Here is a 25,893-nt window from a genome sequence, read left to right as displayed (position 1 = left end):
ATAGAAGTTATGAACCAAATGGATTTAGCAGATATACACAGAATATTTCAATGTAAAACAAAAGGATATGTCTTTTCCGCACCTCATGGTACCTTCTTCAAAATTGACCATATAATCAGACACAAAATAAGCTTCTACCAATACAAGAAGATTAAAATAGCCCCATGCATCCTATCAGTTCATCACAGACTAAGGTTAGACGTCAATAAAAACCAAAACAACAGAAAGCTCACATACACATAGAAACTGAACAACTCTCTACTCAATGATAATTTGGTCAGGAATAAATGAAGAAATTAAACACTTTCTAGAATTCAATGAAAATGAAGACAGACCATACCCCAACATATGGGACACAAGGAAAGCAATGCTAAGAGGAAAATTCATAGCAGTAAGTATACTGGTAAAGGAATTAGAAATATCCTACCCCAGCAACTTACCAGCACCTCAAAACTCTTGAACAAAGAAGCAAACACACCCAATTGGAATAAACTGTAGGAAATAATCAAACTCAGGGTAGAAATCAACCATTTTGAAGCAAATATACAGAGAATCAGCAAAACCAAGAGCTGATTCTTTGAGTAAATCAACAAAGTAGATAAACCTTTAGCCAAATTAACAAAATCAGAAATCAAAAAGGACCCATAAGAACAGAAACTAAGGAAATTAAAAAAAATCATCAGATCCTACTACAAAAGTTTATACTCAAGAAAACTGGAAAATCTAGATAAAATGGATGATTTCCTAGATAGGCACCACATATCAAAATTAAAGTTAAATCAAGAGCAGGTAAACTATCTAAATAGTCCCATAAACCCTAAGGAAATAGAAATAGTTATTAAAGAACACTATACCAGAAACAAGTCCAGGGCCAGATGGTTTTAGTGCAGAATTCTACCAAACCTTCAAAGAAGAGCTAATACCAAAGGCTTGCACAAAATAGAAACAGAAGAAATATTACCTAATTCATTCTATGCCACCACAGATATTCTGATAACTAAATGACACAAAGACCCAAGAAAGAAAGAGAACTTCAGATCAAATTTGCTTATTAATATCAATGCAAAAATACTCAATAAAATTCGAGCAAACAGAATCCAAAAAACAAATGAAAACCATCATTCACCACCATGAAGTAGGCTTCATCCCAAGAAGATCAACTTACACAACATCATTCAGCTCAAGCCTGGTGTCTGGAGATGGATTAATCAGGATGTAGGAAAGGGTGCTCTGATGATCATTCATTTCATCTAAAATCAAATAAAATAAAATAAGATGTCAAGTTTGTTATATGATTCCCACAAAATTACCACAGTTACTGTACTTGTGTTCAAATAATGTAGTTGCCAATGAGAATTTGCTATAGTTTTTGTTTTGTTTTGTTTTTTGTTTTTGATTTTGTTGTTGTTTTAATGAAAGTAGATTTGGTTTTCACATTTATGCTTTTATCTATTTTTGTTCCAGTAGATGATTAAAAGTATCTAATAAAGTATCTAATTTTGTTCAGTGTAACCATAGTTATATTCTCTTCTGAAAGCCATTACAATTAAAAAGCATTTTTACTAAGGAAATGGATATGGGATATTTACTTGATTCATTTCCCTATATACTAATTAAATATAATTAGAAGTAACATCATCCCAGAGAATGTTGATGTAGAAAATTCTGAAAAACTAATCTAGGCAGAAATATTTAGAAGGTATTAGAGATAGTGCGAAATATGCACAGTTTAATATGCATGTTTTCATGGCAAAATTTGTTTTTCTCTCTAAGAATGCAAAGAATTCTGTATAAAATAGTATAATCAAACATTTTAATGGGATTGCACTGGCAAATGGTTGTCTTTGAAAACAACACAATGGAGGTGTTATGCTTTAAGTATCAACTGAATGTTTAGCCCCATCTTAGAGGCTCTGGTATTGGAAGTCTGGTTGTTATTGGCCATTTTGGGAAGTGCTACAACGTGGTGCAGACCCTGAAAATAATGTCCTCAGAGTACTATGTTACATCCTCAGTTATTTCTTACTAGATCTAGTTGTTTTAAAAGAGCAAGTCTTCAAACTCTTCCCCATACAAATTTGCTTATCTGTCCCTGTAATTTTCTATTAAATCCACAGACCTTTGAGGTGGCATAGAGAAGTGGCCATCACGAAACTGCAAACTGGTGAGTTCGAACTGTATTCTAATTGTCACGTCCAATAATATGACTTAAACAAACATCTCTTTAAAAGTATCCAACTTCAAGTATCGAATGCCACAATAAGAAACTCACCAGAACAAAAGACATAGGAATAAGTATTTTAAAAATGTGAACAAATTTGTAGTTTTTGATGTTCTAAATCCCAAGAGTATTATAAGATATGATAAAGCCATATAGAAACATACTTCAATGACTACTTTTCTTCCAAAGGATAACATTTGTTGACATATTTAACCAATGCCCCCCCTGAAAAAAGTCAAAATATTAGTACATTCCTAGTTACTACAGTTGTAAATAAGCAGAGTTCTTGAAGAAAATATTTAATTAGTAACTTTTAAAAGTCTAAAGTTATTTCTTTACCAAGAGAAGTTCATGCTAGGCCAACATAGCTGAACCAAAAAAAAAACAGTTTCCTGTACTGAAATGCTATTCCCACAAAATAATATAATTTACTGCATCCATTTCGGTAGAAATTTGCCATTGTAATGTTATAATGTATTCTTCTTTAGTGCAATTGATATGCAAATTTATTTTAAAGTCTATAAATCAATGTTAGTATCTCACAAGACAGACGAATGACAAAACAGTTGAGCCAACCAAAAGTTTTCCAATAAAAATATTACAATCCTAAGCTGATTAGCTTGATATTCAAATTAAATAATATGTTTCATTGCTAATTGATGGAGAAGATAAAGGAAAAAATTCTGAATCCTCCCTTTAAGGTCAGGGTTGCCAGGAAAAAACAAAGTATGTCTAATGATATGCAAACCACATCTAACTTCTAACAAACAAACTGCTTAGCAAAAACTTACCCTAAAAACTGCATGTGAAACACTAAAATAATTATTTGTTCGAAAGTCATATGCAAGTAGGAATCCAGCATATTTATTTCTGGAATCATATTTTAGAAATTGATGGCTAAATCAACAGCCTGGAGTTTGAAATCCCAATTTGTTATAAAAATGGTATTCGTATCAAAAATAGTTACAATTCAAACATAAATCATATTATACAGACATGACATTATCAAGATTATATATCTGTATGAAAAATAAGTTTGATTCATAGTTCTCTGAAAAAATTATTTTTGTCTGAATTATAGGAAGTGCTTTTCAGAGGAACTCAAATTGATGCTGTTCTCTGGACCCTAAATCATAATAACACTCTGAAAGATAGTAGGTATACTAGAAAAAGCTTCATTTCTTATGTGTATGAGCAAGTCAATTTCATAAATAAAGAACAGCATTCCTGAACTACTTTACAAAGAAGATGATTTTAACAGAGTACTTTTTGCTCAGTGTAGATATACTGCTGCACTCTATCATTAACAGCTAGTCTTCTTTGCTTTTGGATACAAGCTACTGACCAGTTTTGCTCTCATGATTGTCACAAAGTTGTCTAGATAATTATAAGTGTTCTGATAATGGATGCAGTTATTTTGTCAATATTTTGTCTTTCTCAACCAGTTTATTTGAACACATCATACTGAAGACACTTGTGCAATTGGTGGTAAAAATGATCTTGAACATGTTGGTAATATACAAGTTTTAAATCAAGGCCTGGATGGATGAGGTCACAATCAGTACCAGCAATTCCAGTTTCTTTCTTCACTCCTCAATGACTTGTACTCAAAGAAGATGGATGTCATCCTTTTGATTTAGGTTAGAAGTAGTTGGTGAGTTCAAACCCATTCTTTCAAGTCTGCCTAGCAGTAGAGCTTAGTCTGGCCTCTTCCCTGTCTGCTACACGTCGTCTTAGGCTCACAGTCACTACTTCCTTTTTGTGATCTTGCATTTGAGAATGGATAGGTATTTTGTTTTTTAAAGCCTCTTATAGATATACATCAAACCACATTCATGAATTGTTTTATTGGCAACACACTATTGCTTTAATCTCAGTCATTTTCTGTAGTTAAATTTGGGTTATATCTCAGTTCTATAGGAGGAATAGAGTAGGTTTGATGGATTATTAAGAGTTTCCCCTAATTATCGCTAACCATGTCAGACATGAAAATATATTGTTGTGTTGATAACAAAATACAATACTTTCTGAAAAAAATACTTATATGTGTTTTCATGAACCAGAGAATCAAGATTCTATTTCCTAACATCAAAAATGTACTCATAATCTTTTATGAATAGACTGTGTCAAGACAGCTAAGCTCTGACCTTCGAAAGCTGAAAAATTCCATATAGCAAAAATTACTGCTACTGAAATTGTTTCACACACAATAAAAAAAGACCAGCAATTCAAAAAATGGTTCTAATAAAACTAGAAATCCACTTATAGAACAATGAAATCACTCATGTCTTACATCTCATACAAAGCTCAATTCAAAATGAACCAAATATTTCTATTCAGGATAGAAGGTAGAAAGGAGCTTTCTAATGGGGCTTTAGTGGGATAGGAAACAGTGAACAAGACTGCATGCAATCCTTGGCATAGCCAAGGGAACCAAACACACAGGCCTCAGAATGAGAGAAAAACCTTTGTCATGTGCTTCAGACAAGAGACTATTAGCAAAACTTTATAAAGAACTGCAAAAAATCAAGTACCCCTCAGAGTGTCTACTAACAAATTCACTAGGGCTTGAGAAGACAAATTTCAATAGAGAAGCACAAGTGAAAAAAAATGTCTTTTTAAGTTTCTTTCATTAATTTTTGAGACTATAATCTAATTATACAGTTTTACCCTTTCCTACTTTCCCCCAAGCCCTTCCACATCTCTTTTCTCTCTTTAATTTTTGTTCTTGTGCTTGCTTGTATGGGTGTGTGTGTGTATGTGTGTTTAATACATAAATAGAAACTGTTCAGTCTACATAATTTTACTTGTATATATATATAAGCTCTGAGCTGATCATTTGTTATTTGATAACCAATTGTTGTGCTGTTCCTTGGGGACAACTATTTTCCCTGCTCTCATTGTTCCTAAATTGCCTGTAGTTTTTTGTGTAGGGTTGGAGCCCTATGATCTTTCTCTCTTCCATGTGATTATGTCTATGGATGTCACTTAAACATCTATATTTGTGTAACTTTATACCTGGCATTTATAATAGACACAGTTTCACAGCAACTTTCAGGAGTGTCAGATGCAAAATGTTACAGAAAATCACATTAACCAAACAGGATTTTAAAAAGTACTCGATATTCCTAGCAATCAAGAAATTGGGAATTGCAACTCCATAGGAAGAAATACAATATCAACCAACCAGACACACCAGAGCTCCCAGGAACTAAACCATCAATCAAAGAGTATACTTGGGGGGACCCATGGCTCCAGCTGCATAGGTAGCAGAGAATGACCTTATCTGGCATCAATGGGAGGGAAGGCCCTTGGTCTTGTGAAGGCTTAATGACACAGCATAGTGGAATGGTAGGTCAATGAGACAGGAGTGGACGGGTGAGTGGGGGAGCACCCTCACAGAAGCAGGGGGAAGAGGGTGTGATAGGGGGTTTTTGGAGTGGAAACCAAAAAGAGGGATAACACTTGAAATCTAAATAAATGAAATAACCAATAAAAAAAATTTTAAAAAAGAAACTGGGAATTAAGGGTATAAGGTAGATTAATGAAAATTTAAGGAAGTATGAGGAAACCTAATGAAACAACACCATTTTATATGCCATTTACATATTTTATTCATTTAGCCTCACATTAGTTCATAACGCTGCTTCTAGAAGACACGAGTTACTTAAAAAAGTCTCAGAGACAAGCATGCATTCATACATGGTATTGGTTAATAAGGTCCCCAAGTCACCCAGAACAATAGAGGGCACTGACATGGTTCCTGGTTGCCCATCATAACTTGATGATGAGTCCCTATTGCTGAAGACACCATGAATTATAGTTGAAGAACAAAGAGAAACCAATCTGAAATTAACCTGGACACTCTTCCTTCTGGCTAACTTAACAGTGTCAGAAGACACAAATGGTCTTATTCAGCTGTGGACTGGACACCCCAAGTTACCAGACTGACCTATTAAGTAAAATGTTTCCGCTGGTTCAGTAATTGTAAGACTGTTTGTAAGGGTGATTGTTTGTTCTTGTGATTGTATTAGTAAGTACAACATGGGAAAACACAAACCAGTTCTATAAACAAGCTCCAAATCAATGGCTGGGGAAGTGATAGGCCTATTTACAGGTTCATTGGGAACCTATTAATATGTTATGTAAATGGTCAATCTGCCTTCTACATATTTATCTTTGTTTTATAGGTTTATGCTGCTCCTAATCAAATCAGAAATTTTTCTAACATAGTGGGTGACGGTTGATTCAGAACTTCATTGTTGTTCAAAGTGCTAAGAATAAGCAATTGTAAATGTTTAGCCAAAAGTGGACTACTATGTCAAGCCTACTTTCATGAGACATCAGACTCCAGGAACATCTCTGAAGAGATGGCCAGAAAAAACATAACTGTCGGAGGATGGGGAGGAGATCTATGAAAGTCATGGCTGTAGTATACAGGTATCTATTTTTATCTGCATAAAACCTACACTCTCGTGTAGGTTTGATCTTTCAAACCAGTTAAAGATTCCAGCATGAAATAGAGAAGTCTTCCCATACCTACCAAGTTAGTCAGGTACTGGCTGTCACTGGAGAGTCGTATTGGTAGATTTTCCATTTCCCATTGTACAGGTCATACCCAAGCATGTATACTGGCAGCGCTAATTAGACTTAGTGAGTTAAGCAAACAAACAAACAAACAAGCTTAAATGAATACTATTTTGGGAAGGAGATATGAAATAAGGAGTCTAGGAGGAGTTAGAGTGTGGGGTTGTTCTTTGTATTATTTAAAAATTTCCACTTCATTAATTTTTGGCATTTAAAAAAATTACTGACATCTTCTGCTTGGATTTGGTGTATTTTTATTGTTCTGAATTCTTAAGGTGGACCATTAAGTAATTCATTTGTTCCATATTCCATACCCCTTCCTCCCACCTCCATGAGAATGTCCCCACCCCCAACCCCCACTAGACCTCCCCACTCCCTGGAGCCTCCAGTCTTTTGAAGGTTATGTGCGTCTCCTCTGACTCAATCCAGAACTGGCAGTCCTCTGCTCTATTTGTGTTGGGGGCCTCATATCAGTTGGTGTATGCTGTCTGTTATATTGTATTTAAATTTTCATTTTATCATTAAAAAATGAAATCTTTGTCTTAATCTTATCTGTGACACATCCATCATTCAATACTGGATTATTTAATCTCTGTGAGTTCATGTAATCTCTAGAGCCTATTTTCCACTGTAATTTCAAGCATTAATCTGTTGTAGTCAAATAGAATACAAAGAGTTACTTCAAATTTCTTGCACTTGTTGAGATTTGCATTTTGTGGTCTCAATTTGTGGTCTACTTTACAGGAACGTCCATTGGTTGATTTGCTGTTTTCACCAGAGACTGTTACTATGAGATTGGTAGGGCTTGTAGTTCTTGCTGTTGTTGTTTTGTTCTACAGGGTGAAGAACATGTATTGTCTTAATTTTTCATACCGCTTGTATATTTCTGTTGTGACCAGTGCATGCAGCATTAGGTCATTGATGGTGTCTTTGGATATGAGTTTCTGCACTAATAGATATCAATCCTCTATGTTGAATGAGCATGTGGATCTGTTTTTCTCTTACCCATTCTTGGCTAGCTTATAGTTTAGATACTTGAAGCTCAGTTTACCTAGGAAAAATTAGGGACTCTGGTCTGAACAGTGAGTGCTGTGCATAAGTTAATAGAGATTGTATATATTGGAGGACCAGTGGCATAGAAAACATACAGGTGCTCGTAGCTGGTCTTGAGAACATGATAGTTTGGGCATTAAAGGCCTACATGATTGTAGTATCTGACCTGAGGAATGGAGAAGCACCCCAAGCAAGTGTTAAGATAGCAATGTTTGGGGTGATTGTGGTACCTGTGACGTGGTGTCTGATCGGTGAAGCTGAGAGCGTCTGTTTAAGGATGTTGATATTTGTTGTGGATTGCCCTGGTGCATTTTGTATTTTGCTGTTAATTCCGCTTCCCCAAAAAGTACTTCCTAGGAGGGGGAGTGAATTGCACTCAGATGACTTCATAAGAACCTTTTCCCCATTTTACCTTGTAAAATAAAGGCTAGTGATTTGGGAGGAGAAGCTAGGATCGAGCAAAAAAGCTCGAGGAAGAAGGAGGGAGGAGAGAAAAGGGAATGATGGGAGGAGGAGGGGGTGGAAGAAAAATGGAGCTGAAGCAGGCGGCCTGGGGAAACTGCAATTTAAGGGATCTCATAGCTGAGGAATAGAGTAGTGCAGTGGTAGATCTGCCCAGTCTAGACACACAGCTTGTATTTATATTAATTAAGTCGTGTTTTCATTGCACAGGCATATTTGGGTTGGAGGATTTACTGCAACAGATATCCATGAATCTAGTGCAAGTTCTGCTGGTTGTAGCATCTGATCTTATGGATGAGCAGGCTATCAGGGTGAATTCCAACCCAACAAGGTTAGGAGGCCAGCAATGGTCATGTGAAGCAAATGCCTAAGGAACAAGCATATGTCCTACTGTGGGCCTTAGTGGGATCAGAGTAAGGAAGTAAATAATTGGGAGAGGTGTCAAGGAGAGTGAAGGTAATAATTCTAATTGCAGAGAAAGCAGGCCTTCCAGGAAGGTCTGTAATCTAATATCTTAACAGTATTTATTTACATGAAAATCTGAAATTTTATATTCTCTTTATGTATGTTTATATTTTCTTTTACTTAGAACTACTCATAACATATTTATACCTAAGTATAATATACCTAAGTATCTGCCTCTACTTTCCTGCTATTCAAATCTGGTTTGTAAATCATTCTGTGGATACAGTTCTCTCGTTGGCACCAGTGACATAGTATCAGACTTGCAGCATTATATATTTTTATACCAGGCAAGATACAACGAGTGACACTGCTCAACAATCTGGGTGGTATACAAAATTAGTTATGCTTGGCGATGACAAGACATTCTCTATCAGAATGTCCCAAGTACTTAGATACAAGAGTTGCCCATTGCAACTCAATGGGCTCCAGGTGTCATTGTGTTAGTCTTCCGTCTTTCCTCCTTTGTATTCCATACCCATGATTGCATACAGTCTACTCACTTCTCACATAGCATCCAGATTTACAAAAGCCTCACTTCACAACTCATGGACATCCAAGCATATTAATATGTTTGTCAGTTGCTCTGCATTTTTTAAACAGGGGTTCTAAATTTTTATCATTTTGTGTCTAAGGAAGGGAAGTACATAATGAGATTAAGCAGATATGTGGTATATCTGTAGGTGGGAAATGCTGGACCTAAAATTATAGCATTCAGAAGGCTTAAGGGATGTGTAATTTAGAGGAAGCATGTATCTGATAGTATATTTTATGTCTCAGTACAATTTATCATGATGTATTTCAGTTTACACATAAGAAAATTAGAAAACTGGTTCAAGCATATAAAAAGTAATATAGTGAGCACATAACATTAATATATTTTAATATATTCTAACAGTGTTCTTGTCTGTGTGAACACAGTTCCTAGTCTCTTAAAGAGTTCCTTTCCTGGTACTTAGAGACACCCTAGTGATGTTGATTTTGGGGATAAAGTTAGTATTAAGGGAACATGTCTAGAAGACAGTGATATTTTATATTTTAAATCCTGTTCTCATAACCTGAGATCACAGGTGTTCAGTAAATGCTGTAGAACAGAAAAGGGCATCTTTGTGTACACATATGAATAAGAGAGGGGTTATAAAAACAGGAGAAAATAAATGGATAGAATGTTTTCCATTATAAGACTTATCATGAGCAAAATATTAACTAATTTCCATACAAATAGAATACGAGTAAATCCATGGTGCCTACGAAAGATTTCCTTATAATCCCTTGCTGTTTTCTCAGGCAATCACATGTAGTAAGCTCAGGCATTTTTATATTCCTGATCGTCAAGAGGCAACGTGCTATTCTGCTTATGGACTAACCAGGATTTATAATATTCTTGAAAGAGCTCAGACTCAGAGGAATAATCATTTGATAGATCTTTTCATTAAAAGACAAACTTAGCTATATGTAAAAGGTAAAAATAGAAAACTAATTTGTTTAAAGTCAATTCATCTCAGATGTAATTTGAAGTGGTAAGGAGCCATTAGTGAATTTCTGTAAGATCATTCTGAGTTTTGAAGTGTTGCAAATTCAAATGCAAGTCTTTGAGCAGAACCACCCACCTCTGAGAGAAAATCATAATGATCCAATAAATATAAGGAATTATGAAAAATGTATACAGATTCTATGTGAAATGACTTAATAAACATATTTTATTTCTCGAGCTCAAAAAAAGAAAACCAACAAAAACTGAAAAAGTAACTTCTTTTAAATTCTAACTTGGTGATTAAAATGTCTCAAGGTAAGACTTGATAACAAAGAGGATATGAGGAAAGATATCTGTATATATGTACTCATATATGTGCATATATGTATAGATAAGCAATTAAAATACCCCATTTTCTTTGGCTAGTTAAATAAGTTTCTTCATTAGTTTCATATTTTCTTGAATTTTATACACAATGGCTAAATCTACACAATTCCTGTCTCTTTGACTCCTCAAATTCCTTCATTCCCTTTGCAACATTCATAAAATTTAAAAATTATTGTTTTATATATGCATTTATATGTACACACATTATATATACATATATACATATACACCTCTTACTAGGGTCACTAATTTTGCTTATATGTGCATGTATGTAGATATGTACATTGTATGGAGCAAACTATGAGGGATTTTGTCATAAAAGCAAAGGATTCTGTCTCTCTAAGCAGCCACTGGCCTCTTGTCAACTGACATCTAATAGTGGGGCAGTGTGGATTGTCCTCTGTTCCTACAATGTATCTATAGGTTTTGTTATTAATCTGATAAGCACATTTCTGCCCTAAAACTTGAATAATGACATTTCTCACATTACTAGTACATTACTTCATTAAATTTCTTAGATTAAAAATCATTGACTAACATATCAAGTGGGAATTGCTTAGGAAGCTTGTACTGTACCAATTAATACAACTGAGAAAAATTATCTTTCCCAGGGAAGAGCACACCAATTGGTTGTACACAGCCAAATGGTCAGCACATAAAATATACACACAAGTGATACAATATCTGAAGAGGTTATATCTAAAAACACACACACACACATACACACACAGACACATGCATCTAAATATATGAGAGTAATGAGAAATAATGTAATAGGCCACGGATTTGAAGGAAAGCAGGAAAGGGTATATGGAAGAGTTAGAAGGGAAGAAATGGAAATTAGAAATGTTATAATTATGATAGAATCTCAACAAATATAATAGAATATAAATACACCCTTTGAAGTCTTTGGTTAGAAACTAAACACAATTTCTAAGTTACAGTTCTCCCATAGCCATGAAAGTTAGTTCTTTTCAAACTAATTCAAATTCTTTTCATCTCAGGACCTAGACAGGTATGATATTTGTGTCTAGGGTGTATGGCTGTGTGTGTGTGTGTGTGTGTGTGTGTGTGTGTGTGTGTGTGTGTGTGAGAGAGAGAGAGAGAGAGAGAGAGAGAGAGAGAGAGTCAGATAAACCTATTTAAGTCTTACCTAGGTATTAGCAAATCCAAAAGTTTCATGGTTTAGTTTTTATAGCACCAATATGGAAATTAAATCCACTTCAAATTTTATGAATAAAGTGAGTTATTGCTGTGATGGGTTCAAACATTGCCTAGTGAACTAAATAAGGCTAAACGCAGTTTAGCAAAGTTTGTGATTTAAATATTGCACAAAAGATGAGATTTTCATCAAAGTGCCAGGTACATACCCTGCCAAACAAATATCAGTCCTTTCCTACACCAAAGTTGACTGTGCGACTAGAAACAAAAGAGACGAGAGGCGTAGGTGAACAGGAGCTTTAAGGAGCCTACCGTAGCCCACCGTAGAGAGGCCCAGGTGTTTCATTCTGTTTTTCACAAGTTCAGCAAGCTCCTGTCTTTCCGACCTCCTGTAGAGATTCAGTCGTTGCTGAGTTATCTTTTCTGCAGTTTTACCAGAGTGCTTTGGCCCTTTTCTGCTCAGCCTCCGGGCCCACTGCATGCTCTTCCTCCGCAGCAAGGGGTGGTCTGACTGGTCGCTAGAGGTTGAGTTGCGGTGAATGCTGCGGTGGTGCCCTGGGTCCTTGACATCTTTGGTGTCTTCCCACTCTTCCACACTGATGGATATTTGAGACTTTAAGGGAAAGGAATATGACAATTACATATTTTAGGAGTAGTTATCGACTAGAATTTAAATGACTTGTTCGCATGATCTCGGTGTAGTTTTATATCCACATGTGATAGTTTCCACAGGAAAAACAAAATATAGACATTCCATTCTACCATCTTCTACTATTCAACTTTCAGAAACTTAAAATATCTGGATCTTCCCAGTGTTAGTCTTTTTAATATGACTTTAAAAAATTTATATAGTATATGTTATATAACATAATATATATTAATATATAATTTATATATGTTAGAACACAGACACTTTAAACAAATACCATAATGTTTTATAACTTTATTTACATAAATACAGTTCAATTCAGGGTCAGGACATAGATCCAACTTATCCTCTAACTGTATGTATAAATTATGAGCCTCAGTGAGGGCCTTGCCCACAATTCTAGCAACATGCTAGGACATAATCACATACCAACGTTCAGCTAAGACAGAAGAAATCCATCTTATTTCTCTTACGGAACAGTAATTCTTAGGATGACATACAAATAATTAATTGAAACTTCACATCTCCCAATAAAAAGTTCACTGAAGAAATGTAGAAACTAGATAATTATTTCTCAGAACTTAAACTGGAAGCATTAAAGAATTTATATCATGGATCCCTTTACAAATCTTAGCTTATTTATTCCCACCTAGCTACTATCACAACTAAAACCCTCTTCTGTGAAAGTAGTTTACAAACTGTTAGAAAATGTGTGTCATCAATAAGGACTATCTAAAGTTAACCATATATATATATATATATATATATATATATATATATATATATATATATGAAATGTCCTACAGGAAAAACTGCATTTCTTTTGCATCAAGCTTTCTGAGGAAATCATTCAAGGTCCTAAGCAAACATAACATCACTTACAGTTTAGGTCTTAGAATCCTCTACTGATTAATATGTAAGGCACAGGGAAAGGATTAGATGCTAGTTCAGACCAACATACAACACTCTTTGTCTTTGTGAATGTTTTTTCTTAATCCTATGTTTCAGGCACTGTGAAATATATGCATCTAAATTATGAATCAACCTATTTATGTATTATTCAAGTAATATTTAAATGTCACACTTAAGTTAGTTTTGAAATCTCCTAGGATGTGAATACCATGATTTCACATATATGGTCATTAAAATTGTATGTCATTTTTCTCATAAGTCTATATAGCAAGCAAAAATCTTGTAAATGTCATTCTACCCAGAAGAAGAAAAGAATGAGAATTTGTTTTAGAAAACCAAGTGAAACTTAGAGACTGTGTAGCACAAACTTGGATTTTGAAACCTTTCTTTTTCCTTTGAATATCACATATAAGGAGTATAGTTGTTAGCTTTTTATAACGAGATGATCAAACTAGAATGATGCTTCAGGGTTTTTCCATCTCTATATGAAAGACAAATTTATAACTTTTTGAATAAAATGATAATGTTAATATTCATCCTCCAGCCCACATAAATATTTAAAAAATTTGCACAACATACTGCCATACAGAGAAACCATTACAATCTCTAACTTGACCTAAAGTAGTGACAATAATGCTACGTAATAAATAAAAAGTTTAGTAACAATGTAAATAACATTGCTGACATGTACCTGTTACTAAATTGCATATTTGTGCATTTGTGTGAAAAGATGAAATCATTTCCCAAGATCTCTTCATCAGATGCTTGGTACACTACTCTACTTTGAACACAACATCTCCAAACAGGAAATACTGTGAAGCACAGAAAATGTAATGGTGGCTTCACCTTTAGGGAGTTTTTCTGAACTACAGCTTTGAGGGTTAAAATAGTAAAGCAGACATTCTGGGGTCACTCTGGGTTTGGCTTAAATTCCTAGCAGACTATTAAACAGCTGCCTTTCCTGGTTATGAAATCTCGATTCTCTGACTGTTTCAATTTTCCTTTCTGTAAAAGTAAATTGCATTGTCAACTAACATTTTTTGTCTATTAGTTACTTTCTGACTCAACCAAAGAGAACAAGGTATGGCGTTTAATTCAGAAGAGGCTCAATATACACTAAGTAACATGACTTGTGCCCTGGCATGAGACAGTGGTACAAATGGGAAATTGGAAAGATAATAAATTCTACGAACTGTAACTAGTAAATATATTAAATTTGAAGAGAAGAAACATTTATAATATAATGTGTATTTTGCTTGCATCAATTATTCTGTCCATCTATAATTAATCAGAGAATTTTTATTTTTATCATCAAATACTTAATAAAATAAAAACAATAATACAAGAAAAGTGGAGTGTGTGTGTGTGTGTGTGTGTGTGTGTGTGTGTGTGTGTGTAATTGTGCATGTGCAGAACAGAGTAAGTTGTTGGGTGCCTTCTCTCTTGCATCTTACATTAATCTAGAGTTTTACACAGAACCTGAGGCTCACCTGTATGACATGGCTTTCTGGGCAGGGAACGCCAGGTCCCTCCTGGGTCTATTTCCCAGTGCTAGCATCATTGCCATCAGAGGGCAACAAACAGTTTTTTCATGAGAGACTTGGGACTCCACACTCAGGGTATCATGCTTGCTCACCAGATGTTCAAATCTCTCAAGATATCTGCCCACCCCACCCCAAATACACTTTTTGTAAAGCAGATTTAGGAATATGTTCATATGTGTAAATGTACATTAAGGTAACATAAGAAATTTGATGTGTGCATTATAATACATTGTCAAAAATGTAGTCTAATCTTCTAAAAACACTTTTTTAAGATTCATAAAACTTTCCATGATTAATGAAAGTGCTAAATGTATATCTTTACAAAAAATAAATTACATATTTGAAATAATATCTTCTGCCTAAAATGACTTGATTATTTCATTGTTTAAAAGGGCACAGTGGAGAAAGGAGTCAGAACACAATAGTACAAAGGTGTAAAACGGAAAAATCACATGGAAAGAATTTAAATGGGAAAGAGCAGAGAGAAGAATAGAGGAAGGAATAGTGAGAGGGATAAATAATGCTAAATATCACTTGAGAAAGTCGCATGGAAAATATTTGTAAAATCACACACACACACACACATATACACACACACACACACACACACACACACACACACACACACACACACACACACACACACACACACACGGAGAAACAAAGATGACTATTACAAGCTGCAATGGGAAAATGACCAAATAAGATATGAAAGCAGACCCATTGGAATAACACCTGACTTCTCCATAGAGACTCTAAAACTGGGAAAGGTGCTGGTTGGATGTTTTACAGACTCTTCTAAGAGAGCACAGATGCCAGCCCAGAGTGCCATACCCAGCAAAACTGTCAATCACAATAGATGACGAAATTTCAAAATAAAAACCAAGTTTAAGCGGTATCTAGCTAAAAACCCAACTACCCAGAAAGTGCTTGGAGGAAAACTTAAATTCATGAGGTTAGCCACAGCCAAGAAAACACAAGGAACAAATAATTTCAGATACGTAAGTAAAAAGAGGGTTTAAAATTACCCACATCAAAACTAAAAAGTAACAGGAATCAACAAACACTGCTTATTGATAAATATCTACATCAAGAGTCTCAATTACCCGAAATAGAAAAGCGAGAATAACAGATTGAATTAAAACACAGGATCCACATTTTCTGACCTGCGCATTCCATCTGGGCAGACCCTAAGCATGACTGTTCCTCTGAAGATCCCATAGTCTGAAGCTCTCCCAGGACCTGGTCTGCTACAGCCCAGACCACAGGTAAAGGACACTCCCAAATAACCTTAGCAGGCGGGAAGCCCAGGGAACCTGCAGAATGAATGGAAATGTACAATCTCGGGAGTTGGGAGGTGGGGGGATGCTCTAGAATGTAACAGAGACCCGGGAGGTGGGAGAATCTCTACACTCAAAGTGAGGAATCTTAGGTGAAATGCTCAACAATGGTGAGAGAGAAGTTAAAGAATCTACCTCCAGTAGAAAGACGGGGCTTCAAGGGGAGGGATGGGGTTGCCATCCCACGGTCAAAAACTCTAACCCCAAATTGTTCCTTTCTAAAAGAACTGTAGCAACAAAAATGGAGACAAGCCTAAGGGAAAGGAGGTCTAGTGACCGACCCAAATTGGAACCAATCTCAAGGGGAGGGTCCAAGGCCTGATACTGATACTATAATGTAGTTACAGACAGGAGCCTAGCATGCCAGCCCTCGGCGAGGGCCAACAAGCTGCTGACTGAGACAAAAGCAGATGCTTACACCCAAACAGTGATCAGAACTCAAGGACCTCTGAGGTTGGATAAGAGAAAGGCTGGAAGAAGTTGAGGAGGACAGTGACCCCAGAGGTAGACCAGCAGGCTCAATTAACCTGGACCCCGGAAATCTCTCATACACCTACCAGGCAGCATACATTAGGTGGTCCAAGGCCAGTGACACATATACAGATAAGGACTGCCTGTTCTGTCCTCAATGAGAAAAGAAGGACCTAACCATTGAGAGACTTGAGGCTCCAGCGAATGGGGAGCAGGATGAAGGGATGTGTGGGAGTTGGGGACATCTTTTTGGAAATGGGAGAGGAGGAATGGGATAAGAACAGAATGTCTAAGGGCAGAACGGGAGGGGTATAACGACTGGACTGTAAAAAATGGTTAAAGATTTAAAAAAAAAAGGATGAAGGTCAGATGTGGATAAGACGTTTTCCTAATTATGGTCAATGTGGGATAGACGTTTTAAAAATACTAATGGTTTATTTGAGTGAATATAAGAATATGTTGCAGATTTATGGCAGCCGTATTATCACTTGGCTCATGTTATAACTGAAGAATCATCAAGTGTATTTTTTAGTAACCCATACTGAGGCCAGAATTGGAGATTAGTGATTATTGACTTTTAATTATACTTTGAAATACTGTTCGCCTTCAAGTTTTATGGCTTATATTCACGTTTGCTTCTATTTCAAAGTTCTGGATGAAAGCTAGTTTATAATTGCATGAAGAATTTTATGTTGTTTCTCCACCCATGAGAGAGCCACAGGTTATGCTTATTGTCTTTGTAGACAGACAAAGAAAAATAATGATAATTAATAATTGCTTGGTAACCAACTTCACATATTCTTCTTACATAAATTATAAAGTGGTAAATTCTCTCTCTCTCTCTCTCTCTCTCTCTCTCTCTCTCTCTCTCTCTCTCTCTTTCTCTCTCTCTTACTTGGACTAACATGGTGAGCAATCCAAAGAATTTGATAGCTACAATAAAAGGTAAAGGCTATTTGCTGATTAATTCTCAAAACTTTCATGGAATGCTTAACCAAGAACTATTCCAATAGACCTGTTCTTTGATGCTGTTCTCTCTCCAGTATATGCAGTTGAAAAGACTGCTTTATTCTAGATTATTTTTCTTGATTGTGATGCCAATGGAAACAAATGGTACTAATGAATTAGTAAAAACCATGCCCATGAATAAAATAAAATAAAAAAAGCTGGATCTGTAAACACACTTTAACATCAATGATAGACATCAGTTAATGGCAAAAGGATAAAAAATATTACTCCAAGAGGCAAGATGATGTAGCCATTTAATATCTGAAAAAAAAAATAGACAGAACCAAATCTAATTAGAAAAGTTTGGGAAAGATGAACTACATACCCATCAAAGGAAAAAAACTTCACACTAAGATGATATTGTAATTCTAAACATCTACACAAAGGCATCTAAGTTCATAAAAGAAACAGTACTAAAACATATATTGATATCTCACCCCCCCAACACACATGAATGCAGCCCATGATCAAAATTAGTGTTCCTTTACCATCTCATGGTCAGCAAATTGAGAAATTTTTAGGGAGTTAAGTAAATTTGGCCAACAAGGCTTCACTTTAAAATGAAAATGACACATAAAGAAGAGAGCCAAACATGTCCTTGGCATCTGCTGTCTGCAAGAGAGGACAATTCTATCCTCAGTAGCTTGCTGAATGTGAAGGGGATATAGCATATCACTCATCCCTTGGCTACCAAGGCCTCTCAAAGCTAGTGAATAAAGTATAAGAATAGCAATGTCACCATTAAATGAGAAGAAGCATATAAAATTGTTGCCTTTTATTCCTTACTACAACATTTCAGTACCAAAATGTATTAAAATATTAGTATCAGTTTGGCAAAATTCAGATTTTTAACAGCAGATGCCCTGGGCAATAAGGCTCATTTGTGTATTTTACAGATTTGTTTGCTACTGTCTCTGGCCAACAAACAATTTTCTCTTCATATAGTAAGAAAACAAAAAGTGACGTTTTCTTGCTTTTGAGATAGCCCCCACACTGTAAAGACAACCAAGGCACACATATCAGATCTCCAAAATATTCAACCTTTGAATATAAGTCAAAGAATCCAAAAGAATTTCCAGTCTTGTACCAACTCCAGAATACAAACTACAATGCTGTAGACTGTAAACTTAAATTCTGCAGGAAGCAATACATGTTTTAGTCACCGAAGATGTAGGTTGAATAATAACAATTTGACCGCGCATTTGATGCCTACTTCTGTCAACTCTTAAACCCCAGAACCATTTTAATTCACTTCAATACAAGTTGGGTAAAACACGCCAACTTCTTTTGAAAGCAGTTTGACAGTCACACTCATTGCATAACAAACTTTACCTCAGGGCTGGCAACTGACCACAGTAAGGAATACATCACTTAGATTTTCCACTATCTCAGATCACTTTGGGGAATTTGAAATCCTACCTGCCTTCTCTCCCAAAATTCTCACTAAAAGTTTCTCTAGCATTTGTAGTATACTTATTCTGAATATCATAACAAAATTTGGGCTGTACATCCATGCCAAATCTGAGGTTGATAAGCATTTCCCCATTACATTATCTATTCTTCGAATATTATCTCAAACTATTAAAAAAAGCTAAAAAAAATAAAATAAAAAACAACCCATGCTATATTGCTCCAATTCTACTTGCAGCTTGCAATATCTGAAAAACATTTATATAAGCAATAAGGAAGAACTCTTAATTAACTAAAACAATGACACAGGTAATACAAATAAATTGTGAATAGGTAGAGTTTGTGTAGAAACAGGTAATATAGAAAAGATGAGTCCCTGTTCCAGAGAAACTTAGGACTAATGTTAGGAAGAACGTCTGGAATTCTTTTGCAAAAAGATATTAAATTTAATAAACCAAAGTTGGTTCACCTGTTTATTAGTGTTTTTTTATTCATTTTAAACAAGTTTTATCTCTCCCCGACATTTTATCTTCCTAATCTCCCAATCTACCCAGTTTTATGTTCTCTATCTCTCTGTCTCTCTTCTAAATAAGAAAAATAAAAAGCATTGTATCTTGAGGAGCAGTTTGTAGAAAGTAATGAAACAAAGAATTATAAATATAGGAACAAATGATAATAAATATTTTATAGAAACCAAGAAAAAGATATTTCTCATGTTAAAGAATGGATTAAAAGAAATGGATGGTGGGTATTACCAAACATTTTACTAGAAGTTTCTTTTTCCATTTTTATTACTCATGTTATTAATAGAGTTGACTTATATAGAGGTACCAAGGCAAAGTAGAATTCATGAAAGGTTACTAGTTTAAGACGATAGCACTGCCAGTGAAATAATTTTATTTTATTTAAAAAAATTTATTTACATTTCAGTCCTTTCCCCTGATTCCTGGTCCCCCCTCTCACAGTTCCTCATCCCATTCCTCCTCCCCCTTGCCTCCTAGCTGCCTGGTTGGTAGCTCAGTGTCTGGGACCTCCAAGGAGTCTGGGTTACTTGAGACTACTGGTCTTCCTATGGGGTCACCCTCCCCTTCAGCTTCTTCTTTCCTCTAATTCAACCATAGGAGTCCCCAACTCTAGTCCAATGGTTGGGTGTATCTGCTGCTGTCTCAATCAGTTGCTGGTAGGGCCTCTCAGAGGATAGCCATGCTAGGCTCCTGTCTGTAAGCACCTCATAGCATCAGTAATTGTGTCAGGTCTTGGAATTCCTCCCTCCCCATGAGATGAATCCCAAGTTGGACCAGTCAAAGGACTGCATTCCTTTAGTCTCTTCTTCATATTTGTCCCTGCAGTTCTTTTAGACAGGAACAATCTGGGTCAGAAATTTGACTGTGGTTTTGTAACCCTATCCTTCCTCTCCCTGCTGTCTACGTATTGTACATTGACTCTTCCAGTTCCCTCTCCTCATTGTTGGGCATTTTGGCTAAGCTCAACTCCATTGAGTCCTAAAAGTCTTTCACCTCCGAAGTCTCTGGGACTTGCTAGAGGATCAGACCACCTCCCACCCAGAAGGCTACATATTTCCTATTCATTCTTCTGGCCCTATGGGCTTCTCTCGTGCCCCTACCCCATACCCAATCTTCTTCCCCTTTCCCTCCTCCCATTCCCCTCTAGAGGCAAGTTCCTCCCTCCCTCTGCCTCCCATAATTATTTTTCCCCCTTCTAAGTGGGTTTGTTGGGCCTTTTATGCTTGTTACACTTATGATCTATGGGTTGTATCCTAGAGATTTAGTACATTTGGACTAATATCCACGTATTAGTGACTGTATACCATGCATGTAATTTTGAGTCTGTGTTAGCTCACTCAGGATGATATTTTCTAGTTTTACCCATTTGCCTGCAAAATTCATGAAGTCCTCACTTTTAGATGGCTAGTATTCCATTATGTAAGTGGACTCATTTTCTGTATTCATTCTTTGGTTGAGAACATCTAGGTTGTTTCCTAGTATTCTTGTGGTATAGTGGGTCATTATTTGGGTATATGCCCAAAAGTGGTATAGTTTGATCTTCAGGTAGATCTATTTACAATTTTCAGAGAAAGCACCAGATTGATTCTCCAAGTGGCTGTACCACTTTGCAATCCCACCAGCAATAGAGGAATGTTTTTCTTTCTCCACATCTTTGCCAGCATATGTTGTCACTTTAGGTTTCTTTATTAAATTGGGTATTTCTTATTTACAATTCAATTGTTATTCCCTGAGTTTTTGACCTTAGCCATTCTGGTTAATGTGAAGTAGAATCTATCTCAGTGTTGTTTTGAATTGCATTTCTCTTAGTTCTTACTTCATGACTAAGAACTTTGAACACTTCTTTAAGTGCTTCCCAGTTATTTGAGATTCTTCTGTTGTGAATTCCCTACTTAGCTCTGTTCCCCATTTTTTAATTGGGTTATTTAGGTTTTTAGATGTTAACTTCTTAAGTTCTTTATATATTTTCAACATTAGTCCTTTATTGGATGTAAGGTTACTAAAATATTTTTCTGAATCCATAGGTGGTCAATTTGCCCTAATGATGGTGTCTGTGGCCTTAAAGATTTTTAGTTTCATGAGGTCCCATTTATCAACTGTCGATCATAGAACCTTAGACATTAACATTATGCTTAAGAAACTTTCCCCTGTGCCAGAGTTTGAGCCTCTTTCCCACATACTCTTCTATTCGATTCAGATTACCTGGTTTTATGTTGAGGGCCTTTATCCACTTGGATCTGAACTTTGATCAAGGTGATAATTTTCATTCTTCTACATGCAGATTGCCAGTTAGATCAGGACCATTTATTGAAGATGCTTTCTCTTTTCCACTGCATGTTTTTGGCTTCTTTGTGAAAGAACAAGTGTCCATAGGTCTGTGGGTCCTGGGTCTTTGATTCTATTCCATTGATCAAACTGTCTCTGTACTAATATCATGTGATCTTGATCACTATTGGTTTGTAGTACAGCTTGAGGTCAGGGATGGTGATTACCCCAGAAGATCTTTAAATGTTGAGAATTGTTTTGGCTATCCTGGATATTTTGTTTTTTCATATTAAATTGAGAATTTCTCTTTCCGTATCTGTGAAGAATTGTGTTGAAATTTTGATGAGGATTGCATTGAATCTGTATATTGCGTTTTGCTAAGGTGGCAATTTTCACTATATTAATCCTACAAATTCATGAGCAGAAAAGATTTTTCCACTTCTGAGTTCTTCTTCAATTTCTTTCTTCATGGATTTGAAGATTTTGTCCTACAGTTCTTTCACTTGCTTGGTAAGAGTCACACCAAGAATATTTTATACTATTTGTGACTATTATGAAGTTATTGTTTCTCTAATTTTTTTCTCAACCTACTTATCATTTGTATAAAGGAAGGCTACTGATTTCTTTGAGTTAATTTTATATCCTGTCACTTTTTTGAAGTAGGTTATCAGCTCTAGGAGTTGTGCAGTGTAATTTTGGTAGTTATGTATACTATCATATCATCCACAAAAAGTGATACCTTGACTTCTTCCTTTCTAATTTGTATCCCCTTGATGACTTTTGTTGTTTAATTGCTCTAGCTATAACTTCAAGTACTATATATAATTTATAGGGACAGAGTGTGTAGCCTTGTCTTATGCCTGATTTTAGTGGAGTTGCTTCAAGTTTCTCTCCATTTAATTTGATATTGGCTGTTGGTTTGCCATCTATTGCTTTTATTATGTTTAAGTGTGGGCTTGAATTCTGATTTCTACAAGACTTTTAACATAAAGGGATGTTGGATTTTGTCAAATTATTTTTCATCATCTAATGAGATGATCATGTGATTTGTTTTTCTTTAAGTTTGCTTATATGGTGGATTATGATGATGGACCTGCTTATACTGACCCATCCTGTATTCCTGGGAGGAAACGTACTTCATTGTGCTGCATGTGTTATTGTATTTGGTTTGCAAGAATTTTATTGAGTATTTTTACATTGATATTCATAATTAATTTACCTTGAAGTTCTCTTCCTTTTTTCGGTCTTTGGGTGGTTAGGTATCAGAGTAACTGTGGCTTCATAAAATGAATAAGGTAGGGTTTCTTGTGTTCCTGTTTTTATTTTGTGGAATAGTTTGAGGAGTATTGGTATTAGCTCTTCCTTGAGTGTCTGATAGAATTCTGCACTAAACCATCTGCACCTGCCTTGACCATTTCTATTTTCTTAGGCGGTATGGGACTGTTTTCATAGTTTACCTGCTCTTAGTTTAGTTTTGGTATGTGGTATCAGTCTATAAAATGATCTAAGGCAAAATAGAATTAAAGAAAGGTCACCAGTTTAAGATGATAGCACTGCCTGTGGTAGAACTTTGAAAGGAAAGGTTATCCACTTTCCATTCACACAATAAATCACTGGTCTCCAAGAACTAAAATTTCAAAATAACAAATTTTACTATATGAGAATTAAGATTTTTAATATTTTCACAACTCTTTTGAGTTTTGTGTTATGAAAGGTATATTTTTATATTTAATATAATAACTGACTTATAAATTAATTTATACCAATTTTTCTCCATGTTTTACTATTTTTACATAGTTTTTCTGATGAAATTAGATACCTTCCATCACTTCATGCAGTGACAGGCATCATAACTTCAAATAAGCCCCAAGACAAAGCGTTTCCTGACAATGGAAATGAATATGACAGTGAGTCAATAGAGTTGAAAAATCGCAGATAAATAAATATAAAAGGTAAGAAAAACATTCAAAAAAACTTTTGTAAGGTATCAAAAAGAAAATTGTAGATGAACTCAGCCTCAGAGTATATGAATCTAAGTTTTTGTATTTTTATTTATCTGTGGGATATACGTATATATAAATATATATGCACATTAATGAATATATATGAATAACTAAGATTCATAAATCATATCTTAATTTATAAGACAATATAGAGCTGCACTTGTATCCATTGCTTATATTTATACATATCCAAAATAAATACTCTTAGATACATATCTTTATTTTTAATATTTTGCTTGTAAACAAAAAATTAAAACATCAAAGAAAATAACAAAATATATAATACCATAGAGTCAAATGCTTTACATTATTAAACTCAACATCTGTTGAACACTATGGCATTTTTCAAAATACAGAGATATTGATTTTATAAATTGTGTATCATAGATTTAATTGTATTGACTTGAGCATCCTCTAAGGCAGCAGTATATACTCAAAAACAATTCACCAACTGAAATAAGTATGTAAGATCTATATGCTATATAACCTTGGTCACAGAATTACATACAATTAACCCTGAACAAGTGACATATTTCTTTTATCTTAGCCTATAAAGAAGTAAAATGTTCCCAATTTCCTTTTCTTTCTGCTTCACATTCATCATATTCCAAGTTTGCACACAACTACTTAAGGCGTAGTGAAAATCTAATTCCAGGGTCAATGCAGAATAAAGAGACGAATGACTGATACCTATTAACAAGGACAGAAGCACTAGCAGAAAATGACTAGGCTGCAGACAAGCTCAAAACACAGAAATAAATCTGACTGGAAATTTTAGGCAGCTAATATGAACTAATGATTCTTCACCATGAAAGAAGAACAAAACATGTGATTAGTCTAGTGTTAATAGAGCAAGGAAATGGGATTTATCTTAAAGCTCTGTGTAAGACAAGAAAAGAAGCAGATCTCAACATTTCAAATTCACAGGGAGGACACAGTGAATGTACAAATGGGTCTGAATCCTCACCTCAGCTTTCTGACAAATGTTTTGCTTACCATTGCGCTTTCAGCCTGCCGAGAATACATCTAGCATCTCTCAGCAAGTATTGTTCTGTTTGGGGAAGGTAAGATAGACAGGATTTTGGCCAAGATGATCACGCCTATGTTTCTCATATAAAGAATTAGAAGACTTACTGCAAATTAAAAAAAAAAAGACATCCAACAACATATAGATAATTGTTCTCAGCCAATGTATAGAAAAAGATGAAGTTTTTGTAAAACGGTAATATAGTTTGACTCATATCTTATGTCGATTCCCAAAGTAAATGCTGTCCTCTTAACAGATTGTAAGAGAAGGGAGAAGTCAATATGAAATCCAGCTGTGACATATCTTAAAGTTTGAATCTCGGTCAAGGTACCTTGTCTCAAATCTCAGTAACAATACTGCTTTTCTGTGTGCGGATTCATTTCACTTAGCACAAAATGCCAAGGTTTACTCGTGTTGTTTTCTTAGTATTAAAAAAAGGCAGAATTTTAATAAAGAGTAGTATTGTGCTAGCATGAATAAAAAATGGAGAAATTGGGCTGCGGTAATGACTCTGCGATTAAGATCACTTGTTGCCCTTGGAGAGGATTGATTCCCAGCATCCCCTTGGTGGATCACAACCATCTCTAACGCCAGGTCCAAGGGTCTGTTTCCCTTTCCCGACCTCTATACACACCAGGCACACATATGTATATACATACATGCAGGAAGAACTCTTATGCAGGTAAAATAAACAAATCTGAAATACAAAAGGGAGAGAGAGAGAGAGAGAGAGAGAGAGAGAGAGAGAGAGAGAGAGAGAGAGGGAGAGAGAGAGAGAGAAAGAGAGAGAGAGAGAGGAAAAGTGGAAAGTGTTTGTAAAGGTACAAATTACTATGTGTCAAATGAATACATTCTGGATATGTTATATTAGGCAGTGTGAATGAATCTATTATATTAATGCATTGTGTACTTGAAATGCTCAGAAAGAGATTC

The 25,893-nt window shown here is 35.4% G+C and overlaps 1 protein-coding gene across 1 annotated transcript in view; it reads right to left on the bottom strand.

Annotated features, from left to right (window-relative positions):
- The window catches only part of Kcnt2 (potassium sodium-activated channel subfamily T member 2), a 267,014-nt gene that overhangs the window by 11,695 nt on the left and 229,426 nt on the right, over window positions 1-25,893 (bottom strand). Inside the window, exons 21-22 of the mRNA XM_032915567.1 lie at window positions 12,120-12,420; window positions 1,166-1,250 (exon numbers count right to left, since the gene is read on the bottom strand). Of these exons, the coding sequence (XP_032771458.1) occupies window positions 1,166-1,250; window positions 12,120-12,420 (386 nt within the window). The remainder of the gene's footprint in view (window positions 1-1,165; window positions 1,251-12,119; window positions 12,421-25,893) is intronic.

This window comes from Rattus rattus, chromosome 10, assembly GCF_011064425.1.
Source record: "Rattus rattus isolate New Zealand chromosome 10, Rrattus_CSIRO_v1, whole genome shotgun sequence".
Lineage (NCBI taxonomy): Eukaryota > Metazoa > Chordata > Mammalia > Rodentia > Muridae > Rattus > Rattus rattus.
This window is presented reverse-complemented; position numbering and strand designations above follow the sequence as displayed.